Below are 26989 nucleotides of genomic sequence, written 5' to 3' on the forward strand. Positions count from 1 at the left end.
CGATTCGAACTGTACAATCCCTCTGGGTCTCTATCGATTCCAACTGTAAAAACCCTTTGAGTCTGTATCGATTCCAACTGTACAATCCCACTGGGTCTCTATGGATTCAAACTGTACAATCCCTCTGGGTCTCTGTCGATTCAAACTGTACAATCTCTCTGGGTCTCTATGGATTTGAACTGTACAATCTCTCTGGGTCTCTATCAATACAAACTGTATAATCCCCCTGGGTCACTTTCAGTTTGAACCGTACAATCCCTCTCAGTCTCAATCAATTCGAACTGTACAACCCCTCTGGGTCATTGTCGTTTCAAACTGTACAATCCCTCTGGGTCTCTATCAATTCGAACTGTACAATCCCTCTGGGTCTCTATGGATTCACACCGTTCAATCCCTCTGGGTCTCTACGGATGCGAACTGTACAATCGTTCTGGGTCTCTATGGATTCGAACTGTACAATCCCTCTGGGTCACTGTCGATTCGAAATGTACAATCCCTCTGGTTCTCTATGGATTTGAACTATACAATCCCTCTGGGTCTCTATGGATTTGAACAGTACAATCCCTCTGGGCCTCTGTCAATTCGAACTGTACAATCCCTCTGGGTTTCTATGGATTTGAACCATACAATATCTCTGGGTCTCTATTGACTGAAACTGTACAATCCCTCTGGGTAACTGTCAATTTGAACTGTACAATCTCTCTGGGTCTCTGTAGATTCGAACTATACAGTCCCTCTGGGTCTCTATGGATTAGAACTGTACAATCAGGCTGGGTCTCTATGGATTAGAACTGTACAATCAGGCTGGGTCTCTATGGATTCGAACCATACAATCTCTCCGGGTCTCTATCGATTCAAACTGTACAATCCCTCTGGGTCACTGTCGATTCAAACTGTACAATCCCCCTGGGTCACTGTCGATTCAAACTGTACAATCCCCCTGGGTCTCTATGGATTCACACCGTTCAATCCCTCTGGGTCTCTACAGATTCGAACTGTACAATCCCCCTGGGTCTCTATGGATTCACACCGTTCAATCCCTCTGGGTCTCTATGGATTCAAACTGTACAATCCCTCTGGGTCTCCATCGATTCAAACTGTACAATCCCTCTGGGTCTCCATTGATTCGAACTGTACAATCCCTCTGGGTCTCTGTTGATTCAAACTGTATAATCCCTCTGGGTCTCCATCGATTCGAACTGTACAATCCCTCTGGGTCTCCATCGATTCAAACTGTACAATCCCTCTGGGTCTCTATGGATTCAAACTGTACAATCTATCTGGGTCTCTCTGGATTTGAACTGTACAATCACTCTGGTGTCTATGGATTCGAACCATACAATCTCTTGGGGTCTCTATCGACTCAAACTGTACAATCCCTCTGGGCCACTGTCGATTCGAACTGTACAATCCCTCTGGGTCTCTGTCGATTCAAACTGTACAATCCCTCCGGGTCTCTATGGATTCAAACTGTACAATCCCTCTGGGGCTCTATCGACACAAACTGAACAATCACTCTGGGTCACTTTCAATTTTAACCATACCAACCCTCTGGGTCACTGTCGATTCGAACTGTACAATCCCTCTGGGTCTCTATCAGTTCAAACAGTACAATCTCTCTTGGGTCTCTGTCGATTCGAACTGTACAATCCCTCTGGGTCTCTATCGATTCCAACAGTAAAAACCCTCTGAGTCTGTATCGATTCCAACTGTACAATCCCACTGGGTCTCTATGGATTCACACCGTTCAATCCCTCTGGGTCTCTACGGATTCGAACTGTACAATCCCTCTGGGTCTCTGTCGATTCAAACTGTACAATCTCTCTGGGTCTCTATGGATTTGAACTGTACAATCTCTCTGGGTCTCTATCAATACAAACTGTATAATCCCCCTGGGTCACTTTCAGTTTGAACCGTACAATCCCTCTCAGTCTCAATCAATTCGAACTGTACAACCCCTCTGGGCCATTGTCGTTTCAAACTGTACAAACCCTCTGGGTCTCTATCAATTCGAACTGTACAATCCCTCTGGGTCTCTATGGATTCACACCGTTCAATCACTCTGGGTCTCTACGGATGCGAACTGTACAATCGTTCTGGGTCTCTATGGATTCAAACTGTACAATCCCTCTGGGTCGCTGTTGATTCAAACTGTACAATCCCTCTGGGTCTCCATCGATTTGAACTGTACAATCCTTCTGGGTCGCTGTTGATTCAAACTGTACAATCCCTCCGGGTCTCCATCGATTCGAACTGTACAATCTCTCTGGGTCTCTATGGATTTGAACTGTACAATGCCTCTGGGTCTCTATGGATTCAAACTGTACAATCCCTCTGGGTCTCCATCGATTCAAACTGTACAATCCCTCTGGGTCTCTATGGATTCAAACTGTACAATCTCTCTGGGTCTCTATCAATTCAAACTGTACAATCCCCCTGGGTCACTTTCAGTTTGAACCGTACAATCCCTCTCAGTCTCAATCAATTCGAACTGTACAACCCCTCTGGGTCATTGTCGTTTCAAACTGTACAATCCCTCTGGGTCTCTATCAATTCGAACTGTACAATCCCTCTGGGTCTCTATGGATTCACACCGTTCAATCCCTCTGGGTCTCTACGGATGCGAACTGTACAATCGTTCTGGGTCTCTATGGATTCGAACTGTACAATCCCTCTGGGTCGCTGTTGATTCAAACTGTACAATCCCTCTGGGTCACCATCGATTCAAACTGTACAATCCCTCTGGGTCTCCTTCGATTCGAACTGTACAATCCCTCTGGGTCTCTATGGATTCAAACTGTACAATCCCTCTGGGTCGCTGTTGATTCAAACTGTACAATCCCTCTGGGTCTCCATCGATTCAAACTGTACAATCCCTCTGGGTCTCCTTCGATTCGAACTGTACAATCCCTCTGGGTCTCTATGGATTCAAACTGTACAATCCCTCTGGGTCGCTGTAGATTCGAACTGTACAATCTCTCTGGGTCTCTATGGATTTGAACTGTACAATCTCTCCGGGTCTCTATCAATACAAACTGTATAATCCCCCTGGGTCACTTTCAGTTTGAACCGTACAATCCCTCTCAGTCTCAATCAATTCGAATTGTACAACCCCTCTGGGTCATTGTCGTTTCAAACTGTACAATCCCTCTGGGTCTCTATCAATTCGAACTGTACAGTCCCGCTGGGTCTCTATGGATTCACACCGTTCAATCACTCTGGGTCTCTACGGATTCGAACTGTACAATCCCTCTGGGTCGCTGTTGATTCAAACTGTACAATCCCTCTGGGTCTCCATCGATTCGAACTGTACAATCCCTTGGGTCTCCATCGATTCGAACTGTACAATCCCTCTGGGTCTCTATGGATTCAAACTGTACAATCTCTCTGGGTCTCTATGGATTTGAACTGTACAATCTCTCTGGGTCTCTATCAATTCAAACTGTACAATCCCCCTGGGTCACTTTCAGTTTGAACCGTACAATTCCTCTCGGTCTCAATCAATTCGAACTGTACAACCCCTCTGGGTCACTGTTGCTTCACACTGTCAATCGCTCCGGGTCTCTATGGATTCATACTGTACAATCACTCTGGGTGTCTATGGATTCGAACCATACAATCTCTTTGGGTCTCTATCGACTAAAACTGTACAATCCCTCTGGGTCACTGTCGATTCGAAATGTACAATCCCTCTGGTTCTCTATGGATTTGAACAGTACAATCCCTCTGGGCCTCTGTCAATTCGAACTGTACAATCCCTCTGGGTTTCTATGGATTTGAACCATACAATATCTCTGGGTCTCTATTGACTGAAACTGTACAATCCCTCTGGGTAACTGTCGATTTGAACTGTACAATCTCTCTGGGTCACTGTCGATTCGAACTGTACAATCCCTCTGGGTCTCTGTAGATTCGAACTATACAGTCCCTCTGGGTCTCTATGGATTAGAACTGTACAATCAGGCTGGGTCTCTATGGATTCGAACCATACAATCCCTCTGGGTCACTGTCGATTCAAACTGTACAATCCCCGTGGGTCACTGTCGATTCAAACTGTACAATCCCCCTGGGTCTCTATGGATTCACACCGTTCAATCCCTCTGGGTCTCTACAGATTCGAACTGCACAATCGTTCTGGGTCTCTATGGATTCGAACTGTACAATCCCTCTGGGTCTCTATGGATTCAAACTGTACAATCCCTCTGGGTCTCCATCGATTCAAACTGTACAATCCCTCTGGGTCTCCATCGATTCGAACTGTACAATCCCTCTGGGTCTCTGTTGATTCAAACTGTATAATCCCTCTGGGTCTCCATCGATTCGAACTGTACAATCCCTCTGGGTCTCCATCGATTCAAACTGTACAATCCCTCTGGGTCTCTATGGATTCAAACTGTACAATCTCTCTGGGTCTCTCTGGATTTGAACTGTACAATCACTCTGGTGTCTATGGATTCGAACCATACAATCTCTTGGGGTCTCTATCGACTCAAACTGTACAATCCCTCTGGGCCACTGTCGATTCGAACTGTACAATCCCTCTGGGTCTCTGTCGATTCAAACTGTACAATCCCTCCGGGTCTCTATGGATTCAAACTGTACAATCCCTCTGGGGCTCTATCGACACAAACTGAACAATCACTCTGGGTCACTTTCAATTTTAACCATACCAACCCTCTGGGTCACTGTCGATTCGAACTGTACAATCACTCTGGGTCTCTATCAGTTCAAACAGTACAATCTCTCTTGGGTCACTTTCAGTTTGAACCGTACAATCCCTCTCAGTCTCAATCAATTCGAACTGTACAACCCCTCTGGGTCATTGTCGTTTCAAACTGTACAAACCCTCTGGGTCTCTATCAATTCGAACTGTACAATCCCTCTGGGTCTCTATGGATTCACACCGTTCAATCACTCTGGGTCTCTACGGATGCGAACTGTACAATCGTTCTGGGTCTCTATGGATTCAAACTGTACAATCCCTCTGGGTCGCTGTTGATTCAAACTGTACAATCCCTCTGGGTCTCCATCGATTTGAACTGTACAATCCTTCTGGGTCGCTGTTGATTCAAACTGTACAATCCCTCCGGGTCTCCATCGATTCGAACTGTACAATCTCTCTGGGTCTCTATGGATTTGAACTGTACAATGCCTCTGGGTCTCTATGGATTCAAACTGTACAATCCCTCTGGGTCTCCATCGATTCAAACTGTACAATCCCTCTGGGTCTCTATGGATTCAAACTGTACAATCTCTCTGGGTCTCTATCAATTCAAACTGTACAATCCCCCTGGGTCACTTTCAGTTTGAACCGTACAATCCCTCTCGGTCTCAATCAATTCGAACTGTACAACCCCTCTGGGTCACTGTTGCTTCACACTGTCAATCGCTCCGGGTCTCTATGGATTCATACTGTACAATCAATCTGGGTGTCTATGGATTCGAAGCATACAATCTCTTTGGGTCTCTATCGACTAAAACTGTACAATCCCTCTGGGTCACTTTCAATTTTAACCATACCGACCCTCTGGGTCACTGTCGATTCGAACTGTACAATCCCTCTGGGTCTCTATCAGTTCAAACAGTACAATCTCTCTTGGGTCTCTGTCGATTCGAACTGTACAATCCCTCTGGGTCTCTATCAATTCCAACTGTACAAACCCTCTGAGTCTGTATCGATTCCAACTGTACAATCCCTCTGGGTCTCTATGGATTCGAACTGTACAATCCCTCTGGGTCTCTGTCGATTCAAACTGTACAATCTCTCTGGGTCTCTATGGATTTGAACTGTACAATCTCTCCGGGTCTCTATCAATACAAACTGTATAATCCCCCTGGGTCACTTTCAGTTTGAACAGTACAATCCCTCTCAGTCTCAATCAATTCGAACTGTACAACCCCTCTGGGTCGTTGTCGTTTCAAACTGTACAATCCCTCTGGGTCTCTATCAATTCGAACTGTACAATCCCTCTGGGTCTCTATGGATTCGAACTGTACAATCCCTCTGGGTCTCTATGTATTCGAACTGTACAATCCCACTGGGTCTCTATCGATTCTAACTGTACAATCCCTCTCGTACTCTATCGATTTGAACTGTACAATCCCTCTGGGTCTCTATGTATTCGAACTGTACAATCCCACTGGGTCTCTATCGATTCTAACTGTACAATCCCTCTCGTTCTCTATCGATTTGAACTGTACAATCCCTCTGGGTCTCTATCAATTCAAACAGTACAACCCCTCTGGGTCGCTGTCCTTTCAAACTGTACAATCCCTCTGGGTCTCTATGGATTCGAACTGTACAAATCCTCTGGGTCTCTATCAATACAAACTGTATAATCCTCCTGGGTCACTTTCAGTTTGAACCGTACAATCCCTCTCAGTCTCAATCAATTCGAACTGTACAACCCCTCTGGGTCGTTGTCGTTTCAAACTGTACAATCCCTCTGGGTCTCTATCAATTCGAACTGTACAATCCCTCTGGGTCTCCATCGATTCGAACTGTACAATCCCTCTGGGTCTCTATGGATTCGAACTGTACAATCCCTCTGGGTCTCTACGAATTCAATTGTACAATCCCTCTGGGTCTGTACGGATTTAAACAGTACTATCTCTCTGGGTCGCAATGGATTTGAACTGTACAATCTCTCTGGGTCACTTTCAGTTTGAACCGTACAATCCCTCTCGGTCTCAATCAATTCAAACTGTACAACCCCTCTGGGTCACTGTTGCTTCACACTGTCAATCGCTCCGGGTCTCTATGGATTCATACTGTACAATCACTCTGGGTGTCTATGGATTCGAACCATACAATCTCTTTGGGTCTCTATCGACTAAAACTGTACAATCCCTCTGGGTCACTGTCGATTCGAAATGTACAATCCCTCTGGTTCTCTATGGATTCGAACTATACAATCCCTCTGGGTCTCTATGGATTTGAACAGTACAATCCCTCTGGGCCTCTGTCAATTCGAACTGTACAATCCCTTTGGGTCTCTATGGATTTGAACCATACAATATCTCTGGGTCTCTATTGACTGAAACTGTACAATCCCTCTGGGTAACTGTCGATTCGAACTGTACAATCTCTCTCGGTCTCTATGGATTCGAACTGTACAATCCCTCTGGGTCGCTGTTGATTCAAACTTTACAATCCCTCTGGGTCTCTATGGATTCAAACTGTACAATCTCTCTCGGTCTCTATGGATTCGAACTGTACAATCCCTCTGGGTCGCTGTTGATTCAAACTGTACAATCCCTCTGGGTCTAAATCGATTCAAACTTTACAATCCCTCTGGGTCTCTATGGATTCAAACTGTACAACCCCTCTGGGTCACTGTTGATTCACACTGTCAATCGCTCCGGGTCTCTATAAATTCAAACTGTACAATCCCTCTGGGTCTAAATCGATTCAAACTTTACAATCCCTCTGGGTCTCTATGGATTCAAACTGTACAACCCCTCTGGGTCACTGTTGATTCACACTGTCAATCGCTCAGGGTCTCTATAAATTCATACTGTACAATCCCTCTGGGTCTAAATCGATTCAAACTTTACAATCCCTCTGGGTCTCTATGGATTCAAACTGTACAACCCCTCTGGATCACTGTTGATTCACACTGTCAATCGCTCCGGGTCTCTATAAATTCACACTGTACAATCACTCTGGGTGTCTATGGATTCGAACCATACAATCTCCTGGGGTCTCTATTGACTCAAACTGTACAATCCCTCTGGGTCGCTGTTGATTCAAACTGTACAATCCCTCTGGGTCTCTATGGATTCAAACTGTACAATCTCTCTGGGTCTCTATGGATTTGAACTGTACAATCTCTCTGGGTCTCTCTCAATTCAAACTGTACAATCCCTCTGGGTCTCTTTCAGTTTGAACCGTACAATCCCTCTCGGTCTCAATCAATTCGAACTGTACAATCCCTCTGGGTCGCTGTTGATTCACACTGTCAATCGCTCCGGGTCTCTATGGATTCATACTGTACAATCACTCTGGTGTCTATGGATTCGAACCATACAATCTCTTGGGATCTCTATCGAATCAAACTGTACAATCCCTCTGGGCCACTGTTGATTCGAACTGTACAATCCCCCTGGGTCGCTGTTGATTCACACCGTTCAATCACTCTGGGTCTCTACGGATGCGAACTGTACAATCGTTCTGGGTCTCTATGGATTCAAACTGTACAATCCCTCTGGGTCGCTGTTGATTCAAACTGTACAATCCCTCTGGGTCTCCATCGATTTGAACTGTACAATCCTTCTGGGTCGCTGTTGATTCAAACTGTACAATCCCTCCGGGTCTCCATCGATTCGAACTGTACAATCTCTCTGGGTCTCTATGGATTTGAACTGTACAATGCCTCTGGGTCTCTATGGATTCAAACTGTACAATCCCTCTGGGTCTCCATCGATTCAAACTGTACAATCCCTCTGGGTCTCTATGGATTCAAACTGTACAATCTCTCTGGGACTCTATCAATTCAAACTGTACAATCCCCCTGGGTCACTTTCAGTTTGAACCGTACAATCCCTCTCGGTCTCAATCAATTCGAACTGTACAACCCCTCTGGGTCACTGTTGCTTCACACTGTCAATCGCTCCGGGTCTCTATGGATTCATACTGTACAATCAATCTGGGTGTCTATGGATTCGAAGCATACAATCTCTTTGGGTCTCTATCGACTAAAACTGTACAATCCCTCTGGGTCACTTTCAATTTTAACCATACCGACCCTCTGGGTCACTGTCGATTCGAACTGTACAATCCCTCTGGGTCTCTATCAGTTCAAACAGTACAATCTCTCTTGGGTCTCTGTCGATTCGAACTGTACAATCCCTCTGGGTCTCTATCAATTCCAACTGTACAAACCCTCTGAGTCTGTATCGATTCCAACTGTACAATCCCTCTGGGTCTCTATGGATTCGAACTGTACAATCCCTCTGGGTCTCTGTCGATTCAAACTGTACAATCTCTCTGGGTCTCTATGGATTTGAACTGTACAATCTCTCCGGGTCTCCATCAATACAAACTGTATAATCCCCCTGGGTCACTTTCAGTTTGAACAGTACAATCCCTCTCAGTCTCAATCAATTCGAACTGTACAACCCCTCTGGGTCGTTGTCGTTTCAAACTGTACAATCCCTCTGGGTCTCTATCAATTCGAACTGTACAATCCCTCTGGGTCTCTATGGATTCGAACTGTACAATCCCTCTGGGTCTCTATGTATTCAAACTGTACAAACCCACTGGGTCTCTATCGATTCTAACTGTACAATCCCTCTCGTACTCTATCGATTTGAACTGTACAATCCCTCTGGGTCTCTATGTATTCGAACTGTACAATCCCACTGGGTCTCTATCGATTCTAACTGTACAATCCCTCTCGTTCTCTATCGATTTGAACTGTACAATCCCTCTGGGTCTCTATCAATTCAAACAGTACAACCCCTCTGGGTCGCTGTCCTTTCAAACTGTACAATCCCTCTGGGTCTCTATGGATTCGAACTGTACAAATCCTCTGGGTCTCTATCAATACAAACTGTATAATCCTCCTGGGTCACTTTCAGTTTGAACCGTACAATCCCTCTCGGTCTCAATCAATTCAAACTGTACAACCCCTCTGGGTCACTGTTGCTTCACACTGTCAATCGCTCCGGGTCTCTATGGATTCATACTGTACAATCACTCTGGGTGTCTATGGATTCGAACCATACAATCTCTTTGGGTCTCTATCGACTAAAACTGTACAATCCCTCTGGGTCACTGTCGATTCGAAATGTACAATCCCTCTGGTTCTCTATGGATTCGAACTATACAATCCCTCTGGGTCTCTATGGATTTGAACAGTACAATCCCTCTGGGCCTCTGTCAATTCGAACTGTACAATCCCTTTGGGTCTCTATGGATTTGAACCATACAATATCTCTGGGTCTCTATTGACTGAAACTGTACAATCCCTCTGGGTAACTGTCGATTCGAACTGTACAATCTCTCTCGGTCTCTATGGATTCGAACTGTACAATCCCTCTGGGTCGCTGTTGATTCAAACTTTACAATCCCTCTGGGTCTCTATGGATTCAAACTGTACAATCTCTCTCGGTCTCTATGGATTCGAACTGTACAATCCCTCTGGGTCGCTGTTGATTCAAACTGTACAATCCCTCTGGGTCTAAATCGATTCAAACTTTACAATCCCTCTGGGTCTCTATGGATTCAAACTGTACAACCCCTCTGGATCACTGTTGATTCACACTGTCAATCGCTCCGGGTCTCTATAAATTCACACTGTACAATCACTCTGGGTGTCTATGGATTCGAACCATACAATCTCCTGGGGTCTCTATTGACTCAAACTGTACAATCCCTCTGGGTCTCTATGGATTCAAACTGTACAATCTCTCTGGGTCTCTATGGATTTGAACTGTACAATCTCTCTGGGTCTCTATCAATACAAACTGTATAATCCCCCTGGGTCACTTTCAGTTTGAACCGTACAATCCCTCTCAGTCTCAATCAATTCGAACTGTACAACCCCTCTGGGTCATTGTCGTTTCAAACTGTACAAACCCTCTGGGTCTCTATCAATTCGAACTGTACAATCCCTCTGGGTCTCTATGGATTCACACCGTTCAATCACTCTGGGTCTCTACGGATGCGAACTGTACAATCGTTCTGGGTCTCTATGGATTCAAACTGTACAATCCCTCTGGGTCGCTGTTGATTCAAACTGTACAATCCCTCCGGGTCTCCATCGATTCGAACTGTACAATCTCTCTGGGTCTCTATGGATTCACACCGTTCAATCCCTCTGGGTCTCTACAGATTCGAACTGCACAATCGTTCTGGGTCTCTATGGATTCGAACTGTACAATCCCTCTGGGTCTCTATGGATTCAAACTGTACAATCCCTCTGGGTCTCCATCGATTCAAACTGTACAATCCCTCTGGGTCTCCATCGATTCGAACTGTACAATCCCTCTGGGTCTCTGTTGATTCAAACTGTATAATCCCTCTGGGTCTCCATCGATTCGAACTGTACAATCCCTCTGGGTCTCCATCGATTCAAACTGTACAATCCCTCTGGGTCTCTATGGATTCAAACTGTACAATCTCTCTGGGTCTCTCTGGATTTGAACTGTACAATCACTCTGGTGTCTATGGATTCGAACCATACAATCTCTTGGGGTCTCTATCGACTCAAACTGTACAATCCCTCTGGGCCACTGTCGATTCGAACTGTACAATCCCTCTGGGTCTCTGTCGATTCAAACTGTACAATCCCTCCGGGTCTCTATGGATTCAAACTGTACAATCCCTCTGGGGCTCTATCGACACAAACTGAACAATCACTCTGGGTCACTTTCAATTTTAACCATACCAACCCTCTGGGTCACTGTCGATTCGAACTGTACAATCACTCTGGGTCTCTATCAGTTCAAACAGTACAATCTCTCTTGGGTCTCTGTCGATTCGAACTGTACAATCCCTCTGGGTCTCTATCGATTCCAACAGTAAAAACCCTCTGAGTCTGTATCGATTCCAACTGTACAATCCCACTGGGTCTCTATGGATTCGAACTGTACAATCCCACTGGGTCTCTATGGATTCACACCGTTCAATCCCTCTGGGTCTCTACGGATTCGAACTGTACAATCCCTCTGGGTCTCTGTCGATTCAAACTGTACAATCTCTCTGGGTCTCTATGGATTTGAACTGTACAATCTCTCTGGGTCTCTATCAATACAAACTGTATAATCCCCCTGGGTCACTTTCAGTTTGAACCGTACAATCCCTCTCAGTCTCAATCAATTCGAACTGTACAACCCCTCTGGGTCATTGTCGTTTCAAACTGTACAAACCCTCTGGGTCTCTATCAATTCGAACTGTACAATCCCTCTGGGTCTCTATGGATTCACACCGTTCAATCACTCTGGGTCTCTACGGATGCGAACTGTACAATCGTTCTGGGTCTCTATGGATTCAAACTGTACAATCCCTCTGGGTCGCTGTTGATTCAAACTGTACAATCCCTCTGGGTCTCCATCGATTTGAACTGTACAATCCTTCTGGGTCGCTGTTGATTCAAACTGTACAATCCCTCCGGGTCTCCATCGATTCGAACTGTACAATCTCTCTGGGTCTCTATGGATTTGAACTGTACAATGCCTCTGGGTCTCTATGGATTCAAACTGTACAATCCCTCTGGGTCTCCATCGATTCAAACTGTACAATCCCTCTGGGTCTCTATGGATTCAAACTGTACAATCTCTCTGGGTCTCTATCAATTCAAACTGTACAATCCCCCTGGGTCACTTTCAGTTTGAACCGTACAATCCCTCTCGGTCTCAATCAATTCGAACTGTACAACCCCTCTGGGTCACTGTTGCTTCACACTGTCAATCGCTCCGGGTCTCTATGGATTCATACTGTACAATCAATCTGGGTGTCTATGGATTCGAAGCATACAATCTCTTTGGGTCTCTATCGACTAAAACTGTACAATCCCTCTGGGTCACTTTCAATTTTAACCATACCGACCCTCTGGGTCACTGTCGATTCGAACTGTACAATCCCTCTGGGTCTCTATCAGTTCAAACAGTACAATCTCTCTTGGGTCTCTGTCGATTCGAACTGTACAATCCCTCTGGGTCTCTATCAATTCCAACTGTACAAACCCTCTGAGTCTGTATCAATTCCAACTGTACAATCCCTCTGGGTCTCTATGGATTCGAACTGTACAATCCCTCTGGGTCTCTGTCGATTCAAACTGTACAATCTCTCTGGGTCTCTATGGATTTGAACTGTACAATCTCTCCGGGTCTCTATCAATACAAACTGTATAATCCCCCTGGGTCACTTTCAGTTTGAACAGTACAATCCCTCTCAGTCTCAATCAATTCGAACTGTACAACCCCTCTGGGTCGTTGTCGTTTCAAACTGTACAATCCCTCTGGGTCTCTATCAATTCGAACTGTACAATCCCTCTGGGTCTCTATGGATTCGAACTGTACAATCCCTCTGGGTCTCTATGTATTCGAACTGTACAATCCCACTGGGTCTCTATCGATTCTAACTGTACAATCCCTCTCGTACTCTATCGATTTGAACTGTACAATCCCTCTGGGTCTCTATGTATTCGAACTGTACAATCCCACTGGGTCTCTATCGATTCTAACTGTACAATCCCTCTCGTTCTCTATCGATTTGAACTGTACAATCCCTCTGGGTCTCTATCAATTCAAACAGTACAACCCCTCTGGGTCGCTGTCCTTTCAAACTGTACAATCCCTCTGGGTCTCTATGGATTCGAACTGTACAAATCCTCTGGGTCTCTATCAATACAAACTGTATAATCCTCCTGGGTCACTTTCAGTTTGAACCGTACAATCCCTCTCAGTCTCAATCAATTCGAACTGTACAACCCCTCTGGGTCGTTGTCGTTTCAAACTGTACAATCCCTCTGGGTCTCTATCAATTCGAACTGTACAATCCCTCTGGGTCTCCATCGATTCGAACTGTACAATCCCTCTGGGTCTCTATGGATTCGAACTGTACAATCCCTCTGGGTCTCTACGAATTCAATTGTACAATCCCTCTGGGTCTGTACGGATTTAAACAGTACTATCTCTCTGGGTCGCAATGGATTTGAACTGTACAATCTCTCTGGGTCACTTTCAGTTTGAACCGTACAATCCCTCTCGGTCTCAATCAATTCAAACTGTACAACCCCTCTGGGTCACTGTTGCTTCACACTGTCAATCGCTCCGGGTCTCTATGGATTCATACTGTACAATCACTCTGGGTGTCTATGGATTCGAACCATACAATCTCTTTGGGTCTCTATCGACTAAAACTGTACAATCCCTCTGGGTCACTGTCGATTCGAAATGTACAATCCCTCTGGTTCTCTATGGATTCGAACTATACAATCCCTCTGGGTCTCTATGGATTTGAACAGTACAATCCCTCTGGGCCTCTGTCAATTCGAACTGTACAATCCCTTTGGGTCTCTATGGATTTGAACCATACAATATCTCTGGGTCTCTATTGACTGAAACTGTACAATCCCTCTGGGTAACTGTCGATTCGAACTGTACAATCTCTCTCGGTCTCTATGGATTCGAACTGTACAATCCCTCTGGGTCGCTGTTGATTCAAACTTTACAATCCCTCTGGGTCTCTATGGATTCAAACTGTACAATCTCTCTCGGTCTCTATGGATTCGAACTGTACAATCCCTCTGGGTCGCTGTTGATTCAAACTGTACAATCCCTCTGGGTCTAAATCGATTCAAACTTTACAATCCCTCTGGGTCTCTATGGATTCAAACTGTACAACCCCTCTGGGTCACTGTTGATTCACACTGTCAATCGCTCCGGGTCTCTATAAATTCAAACTGTACAATCCCTCTGGGTCTAAATCGATTCAAACTTTACAATCCCTCTGGGTCTCTATGGATTCAAACTGTACAACCCCTCTGGGTCACTGTTGATTCACACTGTCAATCGCTCAGGGTCTCTATAAATTCATACTGTACAATCCCTCTGGGTCTAAATCGATTCAAACTTTACAATCCCTCTGGGTCTCTATGGATTCAAACTGTACAACCCCTCTGGATCACTGTTGATTCACACTGTCAATCGCTCCGGGTCTCTATAAATTCACACTGTACAATCACTCTGGGTGTCTATGGATTCGAACCATACAATCTCCTGGGGTCTCTATTGACTCAAACTGTACAATCCCTCTGGGTCGCTGTTGATTCAAACTGTACAATCCCTCTGGGTCTCTATGGATTCAAACTGTACAATCTCTCTGGGTCTCTATGGATTTGAACTGTACAATCTCTCTGGGTCTCTCTCAATTCAAACTGTACAATCCCTCTGGGTCTCTTTCAGTTTGAACCGTACAATCCCTCTCGGTCTCAATCAATTCGAACTGTACAATCCCTCTGGGTCGCTGTTGATTCACACTGTCAATCGCTCCGGGTCTCTATGGATTCATACTGTACAATCACTCTGGTGTCTATGGATTCGAACCATACAATCTCTTGGGATCTCTATCGAATCAAACTGTACAATCCCTCTGGGCCACTGTTGATTCGAACTGTACAATCCCCCTGGGTCGCTGTTGATTCACACCGTTCAATCACTCTGGGTCTCTACGGATGCGAACTGTACAATCGTTCTGGGTCTCTATGGATTCAAACTGTACAATCCCTCTGGGTCGCTGTTGATTCAAACTGTACAATCCCTCTGGGTCTCCATCGATTTGAACTGTACAATCCTTCTGGGTCGCTGTTGATTCAAACTGTACAATCCCTCCGGGTCTCCATCGATTCGAACTGTACAATCTCTCTGGGTCTCTATGGATTTGAACTGTACAATGCCTCTGGGTCTCTATGGATTCAAACTGTACAATCCCTCTGGGTCTCCATCGATTCAAACTGTACAATCCCTCTGGGTCTCTATGGATTCAAACTGTACAATCTCTCTGGGACTCTATCAATTCAAACTGTACAATCCCCCTGGGTCACTTTCAGTTTGAACCGTACAATCCCTCTCGGTCTCAATCAATTCGAACTGTACAACCCCTCTGGGTCACTGTTGCTTCACACTGTCAATCGCTCCGGGTCTCTATGGATTCATACTGTACAATCAATCTGGGTGTCTATGGATTCGAAGCATACAATCTCTTTGGGTCTCTATCGACTAAAACTGTACAATCCCTCTGGGTCACTTTCAATTTTAACCATACCGACCCTCTGGGTCACTGTCGATTCGAACTGTACAATCCCTCTGGGTCTCTATCAGTTCAAACAGTACAATCTCTCTTGGGTCTCTGTCGATTTGAACTGTACAATCCCTCTGGGTCTCTATCAATTCCAACTGTACAAACCCTCTGAGTCTGTATCGATTCCAACTGTACAATCCCTCTGGGTCTCTATGGATTCGAACTGTACAATCCCTCTGGGTCTCTGTCGATTCAAACTGTACAATCTCTCTGGGTCTCTATGGATTTGAACTGTACAATCTCTCCGGGTCTCTATCAATACAAACTGTATAATCCCCCTGGGTCACTTTCAGTTTGAACAGTACAATCCCTCTCAGTCTCAATCAATTCGAACTGTACAACCCCTCTGGGTCGTTGTCGTTTCAAACTGTACAATCCCTCTGGGTCTCTATCAATTCGAACTGTACAATCCCTCTGGGTCTCTATGGATTCGAACTGTACAATCCCTCTGGGTCTCTATGTATTCAAACTGTACAAACCCACTGGGTCTCTATCGATTCTAACTGTACAATCCCTCTCGTACTCTATCGATTTGAACTGTACAATCCCTCTGGGTCTCTATGTATTCGAACTGTACAATCCCACTGGGTCTCTATCGATTCTAACTGTACAATCCCTCTCGTTCTCTATCGATTTGAACTGTACAATCCCTCTGGGTCTCTATCAATTCAAACAGTACAACCCCTCTGGGTCGCTGTCCTTTCAAACTGTACAATCCCTCTGGGTCTCTATGGATTCGAACTGTACAAATCCTCTGGGTCTCTATCAATACAAACTGTATAATCCTCCTGGGTCACTTTCAGTTTGAACCGTACAATCCCTCTCGGTCTCAATCAATTCAAACTGTACAACCCCTCTGGGTCACTGTTGCTTCACACTGTCAATCGCTCCGGGTCTCTATGGATTCATACTGTACAATCACTCTGGGTGTCTATGGATTCGAACCATACAATCTCTTTGGGTCTCTATCGACTAAAACTGTACAATCCCTCTGGGTCACTGTCGATTCGAAATGTACAATCCCTCTGGTTCTCTATGGATTCGAACTATACAATCCCTCTGGGTCTCTATGGATTTGAACAGTACAATCCCTCTGGGCCTCTGTCAATTCGAACTGTACAATCCCTTTGGGTCTCTATGGATTTGAACCATACAATATCTCTGGGTCTCTATTGACTGAAACTGTACAATCCCTCTGGGTAACTGTCGATTCGAACTGTACAATCTCTCTCGGTCTCTATGGATTCGAACTGTACAATCCCTCTGGGTCGCTGTTGATTCAAACTTTACAATCCCTCTGGGTCTCTATGGATTCAAACTGTACAATCTCTCTCGGTCTCTATGGATTCGAACTGTACAATCCCTCTGGGTCGCTGTTGATTCAAACTGTACAATCCCTCTGGGTCTAAATAGATTCAAACTTTACAATCCCTCTGGGTCTCTATGGATTCAAACTGTACAACCCCTCTGGGTCACTGTTGATTCACACTGTCAATCGCTCCGGGTCTCTATAAATTCAAACTGTACAATCCCTCTGGGTCTAAATCGATTCAAACTTTACAATCCCTCTGGGTCTCTATGGATTCAAACTGTACAACCCCTCTGGGTCACTGTTGATTCACACTGTCAATCGCTCAGGGTCTCTATAAATTCATACTGTACAATCCCTCTGGGTCTAAATCGATTCAAACTTTACAATCCCTCTGGGTCTCTATGGATTCAAACTGTACAACCCCTCTGGATCACTGTTGATTCACACTGTCAATCGCTCCGGGTCTCTATAAATTCACACTGTACAATCACTCTGGGTGTCTATGGATTCGAACCATACAATCTCCTGGGGTCTCTATTGACTCAAACTGTACAATCCCTCTGGGTCGCTGTTGATTCAAACTGTACAATCCCTCTGGGTCTCTATGGATTCAAACTGTACAATCTCTCTGGGTCTCTATGGATTTGAACTGTACAATCTCTCTGGGTCTCTCTCAATTCAAACTGTACAATCCCTCTGGGTCTCTTTCAGTTTGAACCGTACAATCCCTCTCGGTCTCAATCAATTCGAACTGTACAACCCCTCTGGGTCGCTGTTGATTCACACTGTCAATCGCTCCGGGTCTCTATGGATTCATACTGTACAATCACTCTGGTGTCTATGGATTCGAACCATACAATCTCTTGGGATCTCTATCGAATCAAACTGTACAATCCCTCTGGGCCACTGTTGATTCGAACTGTACAATCCCCCTGGGTCACTGTCGATTCATACTGCACAATCCCTCTGAGTCTCTATCGACTCAAACTGTACAATCCCTCTGGGTCTCTGTTGATTCAAACTGTACAATCCCTCTGGGGCTCTATCGACACAAACTGAACAATCACTCTGGGTCACTTTCAATTTGAACCATACCAACCCTCTGGGTCACTGTCGATTCTAACTGTACAATCCCTCTGGGTCTCTATCGATTCCAACTGTACAATCCCTCTAGGTCTCTATCGATTCCAACTGTACAAATCCTCTGAGTCTGTATCGATTCCAACTGTACAATCCCACTGGGTCTCTTTGGATTCACACCGTTCAATCCCTCTGGGTCTCTACGGATTCGAACTGTACAATCTCTCTGGGTCGTTGTCGTTTCAAACTGTACAATCCCTCTGGGTCTCTATCAATTCGAACTGTACAATCCCTCTGGGTCTCTATGGATTCACACCGTTCAATCCCTCTGGGTCTCTACAGATTCGAACTGTACAATCGTTCTGGGTCTCTATGGATTCGAACTGTACAATCCCTCTGGGTCGCTGTTGATTCAAACTGTACAATCCCTCTGGGTCTCCATCGATTCGAACTGTACAATCCCTCTGGGTCTCTATGGATTCAAACTGTACAATCTCTCTGGGTCTCTATGGATTCAAACTGTACAATCTCTCTGGGTCTCTATCAATTCAAACTGTACAATCCCCCTGGGTCACTTTCAGTTTGAACCGTACAATCCCTCTCGGTCTCAATCAATTCGAACTGTACAACCCCTCTGGGTCACTGTTGATTCACACTGTCAATCGCTCCGGGTCTCTATGGATTCATACTGTACAATCACTCTGGGTGTCTATGGATTCGAACCATACAATCCCTCTGGGTCTCTATGGATTTGAACAGTACAATCCCTCTGGGCCTCTGTCAATTCGAACTGTACAATCCCTCTGGGTCTCTATGGATTTGAACCATACAATATCTCTGGGTCTCTATTGACTCAAACTGTACAATCCCTCTGGGTAACTGTCGATTCGAACTGTACAATCTCTCTCGGTCTCTATCGATTCGAACTGTACAATCCCTCTGGGTCTCTATGGATTCGAACTGTACAATCCCTCTGGGTCTCCATCGATTCGAACTGTACAATCCCTCTGGGTCACTGTTGATTCGAACTGTACCATCCCTCTGGGTCTCTATGGATTTGAACCATACAATATCTCTGGGTCTCTATTGACTCAAACTGTACAATCCCTCTGGGTAACTGTCGATTCAAACTGTACAATCTCACTCGGTCTCTATTGATTCAAACTGTACAATCCCTCTCGGTCTCTATCGATTCGAACTGTACAATCCCTCTCGGTCACTGTCAATTCAAACTGTACAACCCCTCTGGGTCACTTTCAGTTTGAACTGTACAAACCCTCACGGTCACTGTCAATTTGAACTGTACAATCAATCTGGGTCTCTATCGATTCGAACTGTACAATCCCTCTGGGTCACTGTTGATTCGAACTGTACAATCCCTCTGGGTCTCTAAGGATTCGAACCATACAATCTCTCTGGGTCTTTATCGATTCAAACTGTACAATCTCTCTGGGGCTCTATGGACACAAACTGAACAATCACTTTGGGTCACTTTCAATTTGAACCATACCAACCCTCTGGGTCACCGTCGATTCAAACTGTACAATCCCTCTGGGTCCCTATCGAAACAAACTGAACAATCACTCTGGGTCAATTTCAATTTGAACCATACCAACCCTCTGGGTCACTGTCGATTTGAACTGTACAATCCCACTGGGTCTCTGTTGATTCTAACTGTCCAATCCCTCTCATTCTCTATCGATTCTAACTGTACAATCCCTCTGGGGCTCTATGGACACAAACTGAACAATCACTTTGGTTCACTTTCAATTTGAACCATACCAACCCTCTGGGTCACCGTCGATTCGAACTGTACAATCCCACTGGGTCTCTGTTGATTCTAACTGTCCAATCCCTCTCATTCTCTATCGATTCTAACTGTACAATCCCTCTGGGTCTCTATCAATTCAAACAGTACAATCTCTCTTGGGTCACTGTCGATTCCAACTGTACAATCCCTCTGGTTCTCTATGGATTCGAACTGTACAATCCCCCCGGGTCACTGTCGATTCAAACTGTACTATCTCTCTGGCTCCCTATCGATTTGAACTGTAAATCCCTCTCGGTCTCAATCAATTCGAACTGTACAACCCCTCTTGATCGCTGTTGATTCACACTATACAATCGCTCCGGGTCTCTATGGATTCATACTGTACAATCTCTCTGGGTCTCTATCGACTCAAGCTGTACAATCCCTCTGGGTCACTATCGATTTGAACTGTACAATCCCTCTGGGTCTCTATGGATTCGAACCGTACAATCTCTCTGGGTCTCTATCAACTCAAACTGTACAATCCCTCTGGGTCACTGTCGATTCGAAATGTACAATCCCTCTGGGTCTCTGTCGATTTGAACTGTACAAACCCTCTGGGTCTCTATCCTTTCAAACTGTACAATCTCTCTGGGTCTCTATTGATTCAAACTGTACAATCCCTCTGGGTCTCTATGGATTCAAACTGTACAATCCCTCCGGGTCTCTATCAATTCAAACTGTACAATCCCTCTGGATCTCTGTCGATTTGAACTGTACAAACCCTCTGGGTCTCTATCCATTCAAACTGTACAATCTCTCTGGGTCTCTATTGATTCAAACTGTACAATCCCTCTGGGTCTCTATGGATTCAAACTGTACAATCCCTCTGGGTCTCTGTCGATTTGAACTGTACAAACCCTCTGGGTCTCTATCAATTCAAACTGTACAATCCCTCTGGGTCTCTGTCGATTTGAACTGTACAAACCCTCTGGGTCTCTATCCATTCAAACTGTACAATCTCTCTGGGTCTCTATTGATTCAAACTGTACAATCCCTCTGGGTCTCTGTGGATTCAAACTGTACAATCCCTCCGGGTCTCTATCGATTCACACTGTACAATCCCTCTGGGTCTCTATCGATTCACACTGTACAATCCCTCTCGTTTTCTATCGATTTGAACTGTACAATCCCTCTGGGTCGTTGTCGTTTCAAACTGTACAATCCCTCTGGGTCTCTATCGATTCGAACTGTACAATCCCTCTGGGTCTCTACGGATTCGAACTGTACAATCGTTCTGGGTCTCTATGGATTTGAACTGTACAATCCCTCTGGGTCGCTGTCGATTCGAACTGTACAAACCCTCTGAGTCTCTATCGATTCCAACTGTACAATCCCTCCGGGTCTCTATCGATTCCAACTGTACAAACCCTCTGAGTCTGTATCGATTCCAACTGTACAATCCCACTGGGTCTCTATGGATTCACACCGTTCAATCCCTCTGGGTCTCTACGGATTTGAACTGTACAATCCCTCTGGGTCTCTGTCGATTCAAACTGTACAATCTCTCTGGGTCTCTATCAATACAAACTGTATAATCCCCCTGTGTCACTTTCAGTTTGAACCGTATAATCCCTCTCAGTCTCAATCAATTCGAACTGTACAACCCCTCTGGGTCGTTGTCGTTTCAAACTGTACAATCCCTCTGGGTCTCTATCGATTCGAACTGTACAATCCCTCTGGGTCTCTATGGATTCAAACTGTACAATCGTTCTGGGTCTCTATGGATTCGAACTGTACAATCCCTCTGGGTCTCTATGGATTCGAACTGTACAATCCCTCTGGGTCTGTATGGATTTAAACAGTACTATCTCTCTGGGTCTCTATGGATTCGAACCGTACAATTTCTCCGGGTCTCTATCAACTCAAACTGTACAATCCCTCTGGGTCGCTGTCGATTCAAAATGTACAATCCCTCTGGGTCTCTGTCGATTCAAACTGTACAATCTCTCTGGGTCTCTATCGATTTGAACTGTACAATCCCTCTGGGTCTCTATCGACTCAAATTGTACAATCCCTCTGGGTCTCTGTCGATTCAAACTGTACAATCTCTCTGGGTCTCTATCGATTTGAACTGTACTATCCCTCTCAGTCTCAATCAATTCAAACTGTACAATCCCTCTGGGTCACTGTCAATTCGAACTGTACAATCCCTCTGGGTCTCTGTGGATTCGAACCGTACAATTTCTCCGGGTCTCTATCAACTCAAACTGTACAATCCCTCTGGTTCACTGTCGATTCGAAATGTACAATCCCTCTGGGTCTCTATCGATTCAAACTGTACAATCCCTCTGGGTCTCTATCGATTCAAACTGTACAATCCCTCTGGTTCACTGTCGATTCGAAATGTACAATCCCTCTGGGTCTCTATCGATTCAAACTGTACAATCCCTCTGGGTCTCTATCGATTCAAACTGTACAATCCCTCTGGTTCACTGTCGATTCGAAATGTACAATCCCTCTGGGTCTCTATCGATTCAAACTGTACAATCCCACTGGGTCTCTATCGATTCAAAATGTACAATCCCTCTGGGTCTCTCTCGATTAATACTGTACAATCCCCTTGGGTCTCTATGGATTTGAACTGTACAACCCCTCTGGGTCGCTGTCGATTCAAACTGTTATGTACAGTTATCCACCCATTTACCTATCGAAATTTCTTTTTAATGCTGAAATCGCCCCCAGATCCACCACGTACACTCTCAGCTCATTCCCCACTCTCCCGACCTTCTGAGTGATGAAGTTTCCTTTCGTACTCCCTTAAACGTTTCACCTTTCACCCTTGACATGACCGCTGTTGTGGTCCCACCCAAGCTCAGTGGAAAAAGCATGCTTGCATTTACCCATCTATACCTCTATCAAATTTAAATCTTCTACAGTCTAGGGAAGAAAGTCCTAACCTATTCAATCTTTCCTTATAACTCAGGTCCTCAAGTCCCAACAACATCCTTGTAAATTTTCTCTGCATTCTTTCAATCTTATTTATATCTTCAACATGACCAAAACTTCAACATAATATCCCATCTCCTGCACTCTTTGGTTTTTGATAGCCCATGTGCCAAAGAATGTCTTTATAATTCTATCTGCCTGCAACACTACTTTCAATGAATTGTGTTCTTGTACTCCCAGATCCCTTTGTTCTACCACACTCCTCAGTGCCCTACCATTCACTGTTACACGTACTGAAGCTCAACACCTCGCCTTGACATTCTGTGCTTTAAATTCTATTTGCCATTTTTCAGACCATGCAGACAACATCCTTCATCACTCCTCAAAAGAAAACCTCAAGGCAACACCTGCTCCACACAGAGCCATGCTGACTGTCCCTATCAGTCCATGTTTTCCTGTATGAGCCAATCGTAAACGTTTTCTGCAATAAATTTTCCTGCCACCAACATCAGACTCATTAACCTGCAATTGAATGGTTTGTACCTGCTGCCCTTCTTAAACAGAAGAATCACATTGGATATTCTCCAGTGTGCAAACCCATTGTGGATAAAGATGATGCAAGCATCTCCATCAAGGCTCCAACAACAGAGTCATAGAGCACTACAACACAGAAACAGGCCCTTCAGCCCATCAAATCCATGCCAAACAGTTATTCTGCCAAGACCCATCAACCCACACCTGGACCATAGCCCTAATACCCCTCCCATCCAAATACTTACCCAAATTTCTCTTAAATTTTGCAATTAAACCTTCATCCACCACTTCCACCGGCAGCTCGTTCCACACTCTCACCACTGTCTGAGTGAAAAGTTTTACCCTATTTTCCCTTAAATATTTCACCTTTCACCCTGAACATATGATGTCCAGTTCCAGTCTCAGTGGAAAAAGCCCAAGATTTATACCCCATGATCAAATACCCCTAACAAATCTCCCCTCATCCTCCAGATAATATAGTCCTAATCAATTCAACCTTTCCTTATAACTCCTGTCCTCCAGTTCTGGCAATATCCTTATCAATCCTCTCTGTACTCTTTCAATCCTACTGACATCCTTCCTGTGGTTAAGTGACCAGAACTGGACACAATACTTCAGATTACGCCTGATAAATTAATTAATTGTGTACAGGAAATGGGATGTTATGTTGAAGTTGTATAAACCAACATAATATACATTTCCAGTACTCAATACATTGATTTACGAGAGGCAATGTGCTGAAAGCTTTCTTTAAGACCCTATCTACCTGTGACCCCACTTTCAAGGAACAATGGATCTGTATTCCCAGATCCCTGTTTTTCTACCGCACTCCTCAGTGTCCTACCTTTCACTGGGTAATTCCCACCTCACACTTGTCTGTATTAAGTTCCATCTTCCATTTTTCAGCCTAGTTTCCAACTGGTCTAGATCCCTCTGCAAGCTTTAATAATCTTTCTGACTGTCCACTAAACCCCCAATATTGCTGTCATCCACAAAACTTTTGAATCCAGTTTATCACATTATTATCCAGATCATTGATACAGGTGACAAACAACAATGGACCCAGCGCCATTCCTTGCTGAACACCACTAGTCACAGGCCTTGAGCCTGAGAGACAACCATCTACCACCACCCTCTAGCTTCTCCTGCAAAGCCAATGTCTAATCCAATTTACCACCTCATCTTTAATGCCAAGCAACTGAACCTTCTGGACCAGACTCTCATGTGGGATCTTGACAAAGGCTGTGCTAAAGTCCACCTAGACAAAATCCACTGCCTTACTAGGAAGTCAAATTTCCTGATAAACTCGTTGAAAATCTCCACAAAATCTGTTAGACATGACAAATCACACACAAAGCCATGTTAACTATCCTAAATCATGCCTTGTCCATCTAATTATTTGTATGTCCTGTTCCTAAAAATACTTTCCAATAACTTTTCCCATTACTGATATCAGGCTCACTGGTCTATAATTCTCAGGCTCATCTGAGAACCTTTCTTAAACAACAGAACATTAGCAATCGTCCAATCCTCCAGCATCCCACCTGTGGCAAAGGGCATTTTTAAATACCTCTGCAAAGGCCCCTGCAATCTCTGCTCTTGCCTCCCACAAGGTGCAAGGGGACATTTTGTCAAGGCCCTGGAGATTTATCCACCATAATTTGCCTCAAGCACCTTTTCTCCTGTAATCTGTATATTGTCCATGACCTCTGTTTACTTGCCTCAGTTCTGTAGGCTTTGCATCCATCTCCTGGCTAAATACAGATGTGAAAAAGCTGTTTACTATCTCCCTTTTGCTTTCAATTCCATGTATAATTGACCAAGCTCAGAATCAAAACCGGTTAATATCGCTGCAATATGTTGTGAAATGTGTTGGTTTGTGGCAGTAGTACATTACAATACATAATAGTAAATTACAGTAATATTTATAAAGTTAAAATAACTAAGTTATGCAAAAAGAGAAAATAAAAAGCAGTGAAATAGTGTTCATGGGTTCATTCTCTATTCGGAAATCTGAAAGCAGAGAGGGGGAAGGTATTCCTGAAATGTTAAGTGTGTCTTGAGGCTCCTGTACCTCCTCCCTGATGGTAGAAATGAGAAGAAGGCATGTCCTGGGTGATGGGAGTCCTTAAAGGTGTATGCTGCATTCTGAGGCATCGCTCCTCAACAATGTCGTGGATGCTGGGGAGGCTAGTGCCCATGATGAAGCTGACTGAGTTCGCAACTTTATGCAGCTTATTTCACTCCTGTGTAGTGCCCCACCCCCAGATTTTGCTGATTTTCAATTGACTAGTTTTGTCTTTTGCTATCCTGCTGCTCTTAACACATCTGGAGAAGCTCTTGGGAATCTCCTTCAACGTCAAGCCTTCTTTCAACCCTGCTGATTTTGCTCTGAAGTGTTTTCTCATATCTCTGATATTCCTCAAGCACCTTCATTCCTTATCATTTACTCTTCAGCTTCCTCAGCATCCTGGGATCAATTTCATCAGATGCTGGGGTTATCCTAGTGAGGTTCCTCCAAGATGTATTTGTACACTGACCAGGATCACTCAGTCCTCTCTCTCAGGGGATATCTGTACACTGACCGGTGTCTCTCAGTCCCTCTCCCTCAGGGGATATCTGTACACTGACCAGTGTCTCTCAGTCCCTCTCTCTCAGGGGGATATCTGTACACTGACCAGTGTCTCTCAGTCCCTCTCTCTCAGGGGGATATCTGTACACTGACCAGTGTCTTTCAGTCCCTCTCTCTCAGGGGGATATCTGTACACTGACCGGTGTCTCTCAGTCCCTCTCTGTCAGAGGGATACCTATACATTGACTGGTGTCTCCCAGTCACTCTCTTACAGCGGGCCATCTGTACAATGATGAGTATTCTGGATCTTACCGTCATGTCCAGTCCCCTCCAGGTGAGCCACTAGATCACAGCCGAAGACTCGTTCCTTGGCTTGCCCTTTCTTCTTCCCCTTCTGCCGTTTCATGGCTGGCTACCTCTCTCACAGAGCCCGGCTTCCTGTCTGCCTCTCCTGGTCTCTCAGAGGTGCGAAGGCCAGCCTCTGGCCTACCTGTCCCAACTGGGCCCCGTCGCCTGGGACAAGCCTGTTGCCATTTCCCGGGCCCCTGTCACTCTCCACCGGTTACTGGCCTCAATCTCCCCGCCACTGCTTCCACCGTTTTTCTGTCTGGCCCAGTGCCTCCCTGTGTCCGGCGGGCCGTGGAAGGGGGCGGTGATGATGCGCAGTGCCCGAGCCACAGGCAGAGACCGAGGGCTGTGTGCAGCACAGGAAGGGAGGCCGAGGGTTCTTGTAGTTCCGCCTCGGCAGGAAGCGAGAGACAGAGGGAGGGGTAGAGTGAGAGGAAGGGTGTGACGGTGAAAGAGAGAGACAGAGAGAGAGGGAGAGACAGAGGGAGGAAGAATGCAAATGCAGAATGATAATGACCTTTGGTGGAACTCACTACCTTCTCAAGTTCGAGGGAGGGTTGGAGGAGGGAGACTCCTGCAAATCCCCCTTCATGATGGTCGCTGTCAGGAAGCAGCCCGGGTGCTCCATGAAACCAC

General features: G+C 45.1%; 1 protein-coding gene across 1 annotated transcript in view; it reads right to left on the reverse strand.

Moving 5' to 3' along the window:
* Nucleotides 1-26741, reverse strand: part of LOC140717411 (rho GTPase-activating protein 30-like) — a 111207-nt gene extending 84466 nt beyond the window's left edge. The window contains exon 1 of the mRNA XM_073030958.1: nt 26318-26741. Coding sequence (XP_072887059.1) covers nt 26318-26411 — 94 coding nt within the window. The 5' untranslated portion in view covers nt 26412-26741. The remainder of the gene's footprint in view (nt 1-26317) is intronic.
* Nucleotides 26742-26989: the final 248 nt, after the last annotated feature.

Source organism: Hemitrygon akajei, chromosome 27 (assembly GCF_048418815.1).
Source record: "Hemitrygon akajei chromosome 27, sHemAka1.3, whole genome shotgun sequence".
NCBI classification, from domain to species: Eukaryota; Metazoa; Chordata; class Chondrichthyes; order Myliobatiformes; family Dasyatidae; genus Hemitrygon; species Hemitrygon akajei.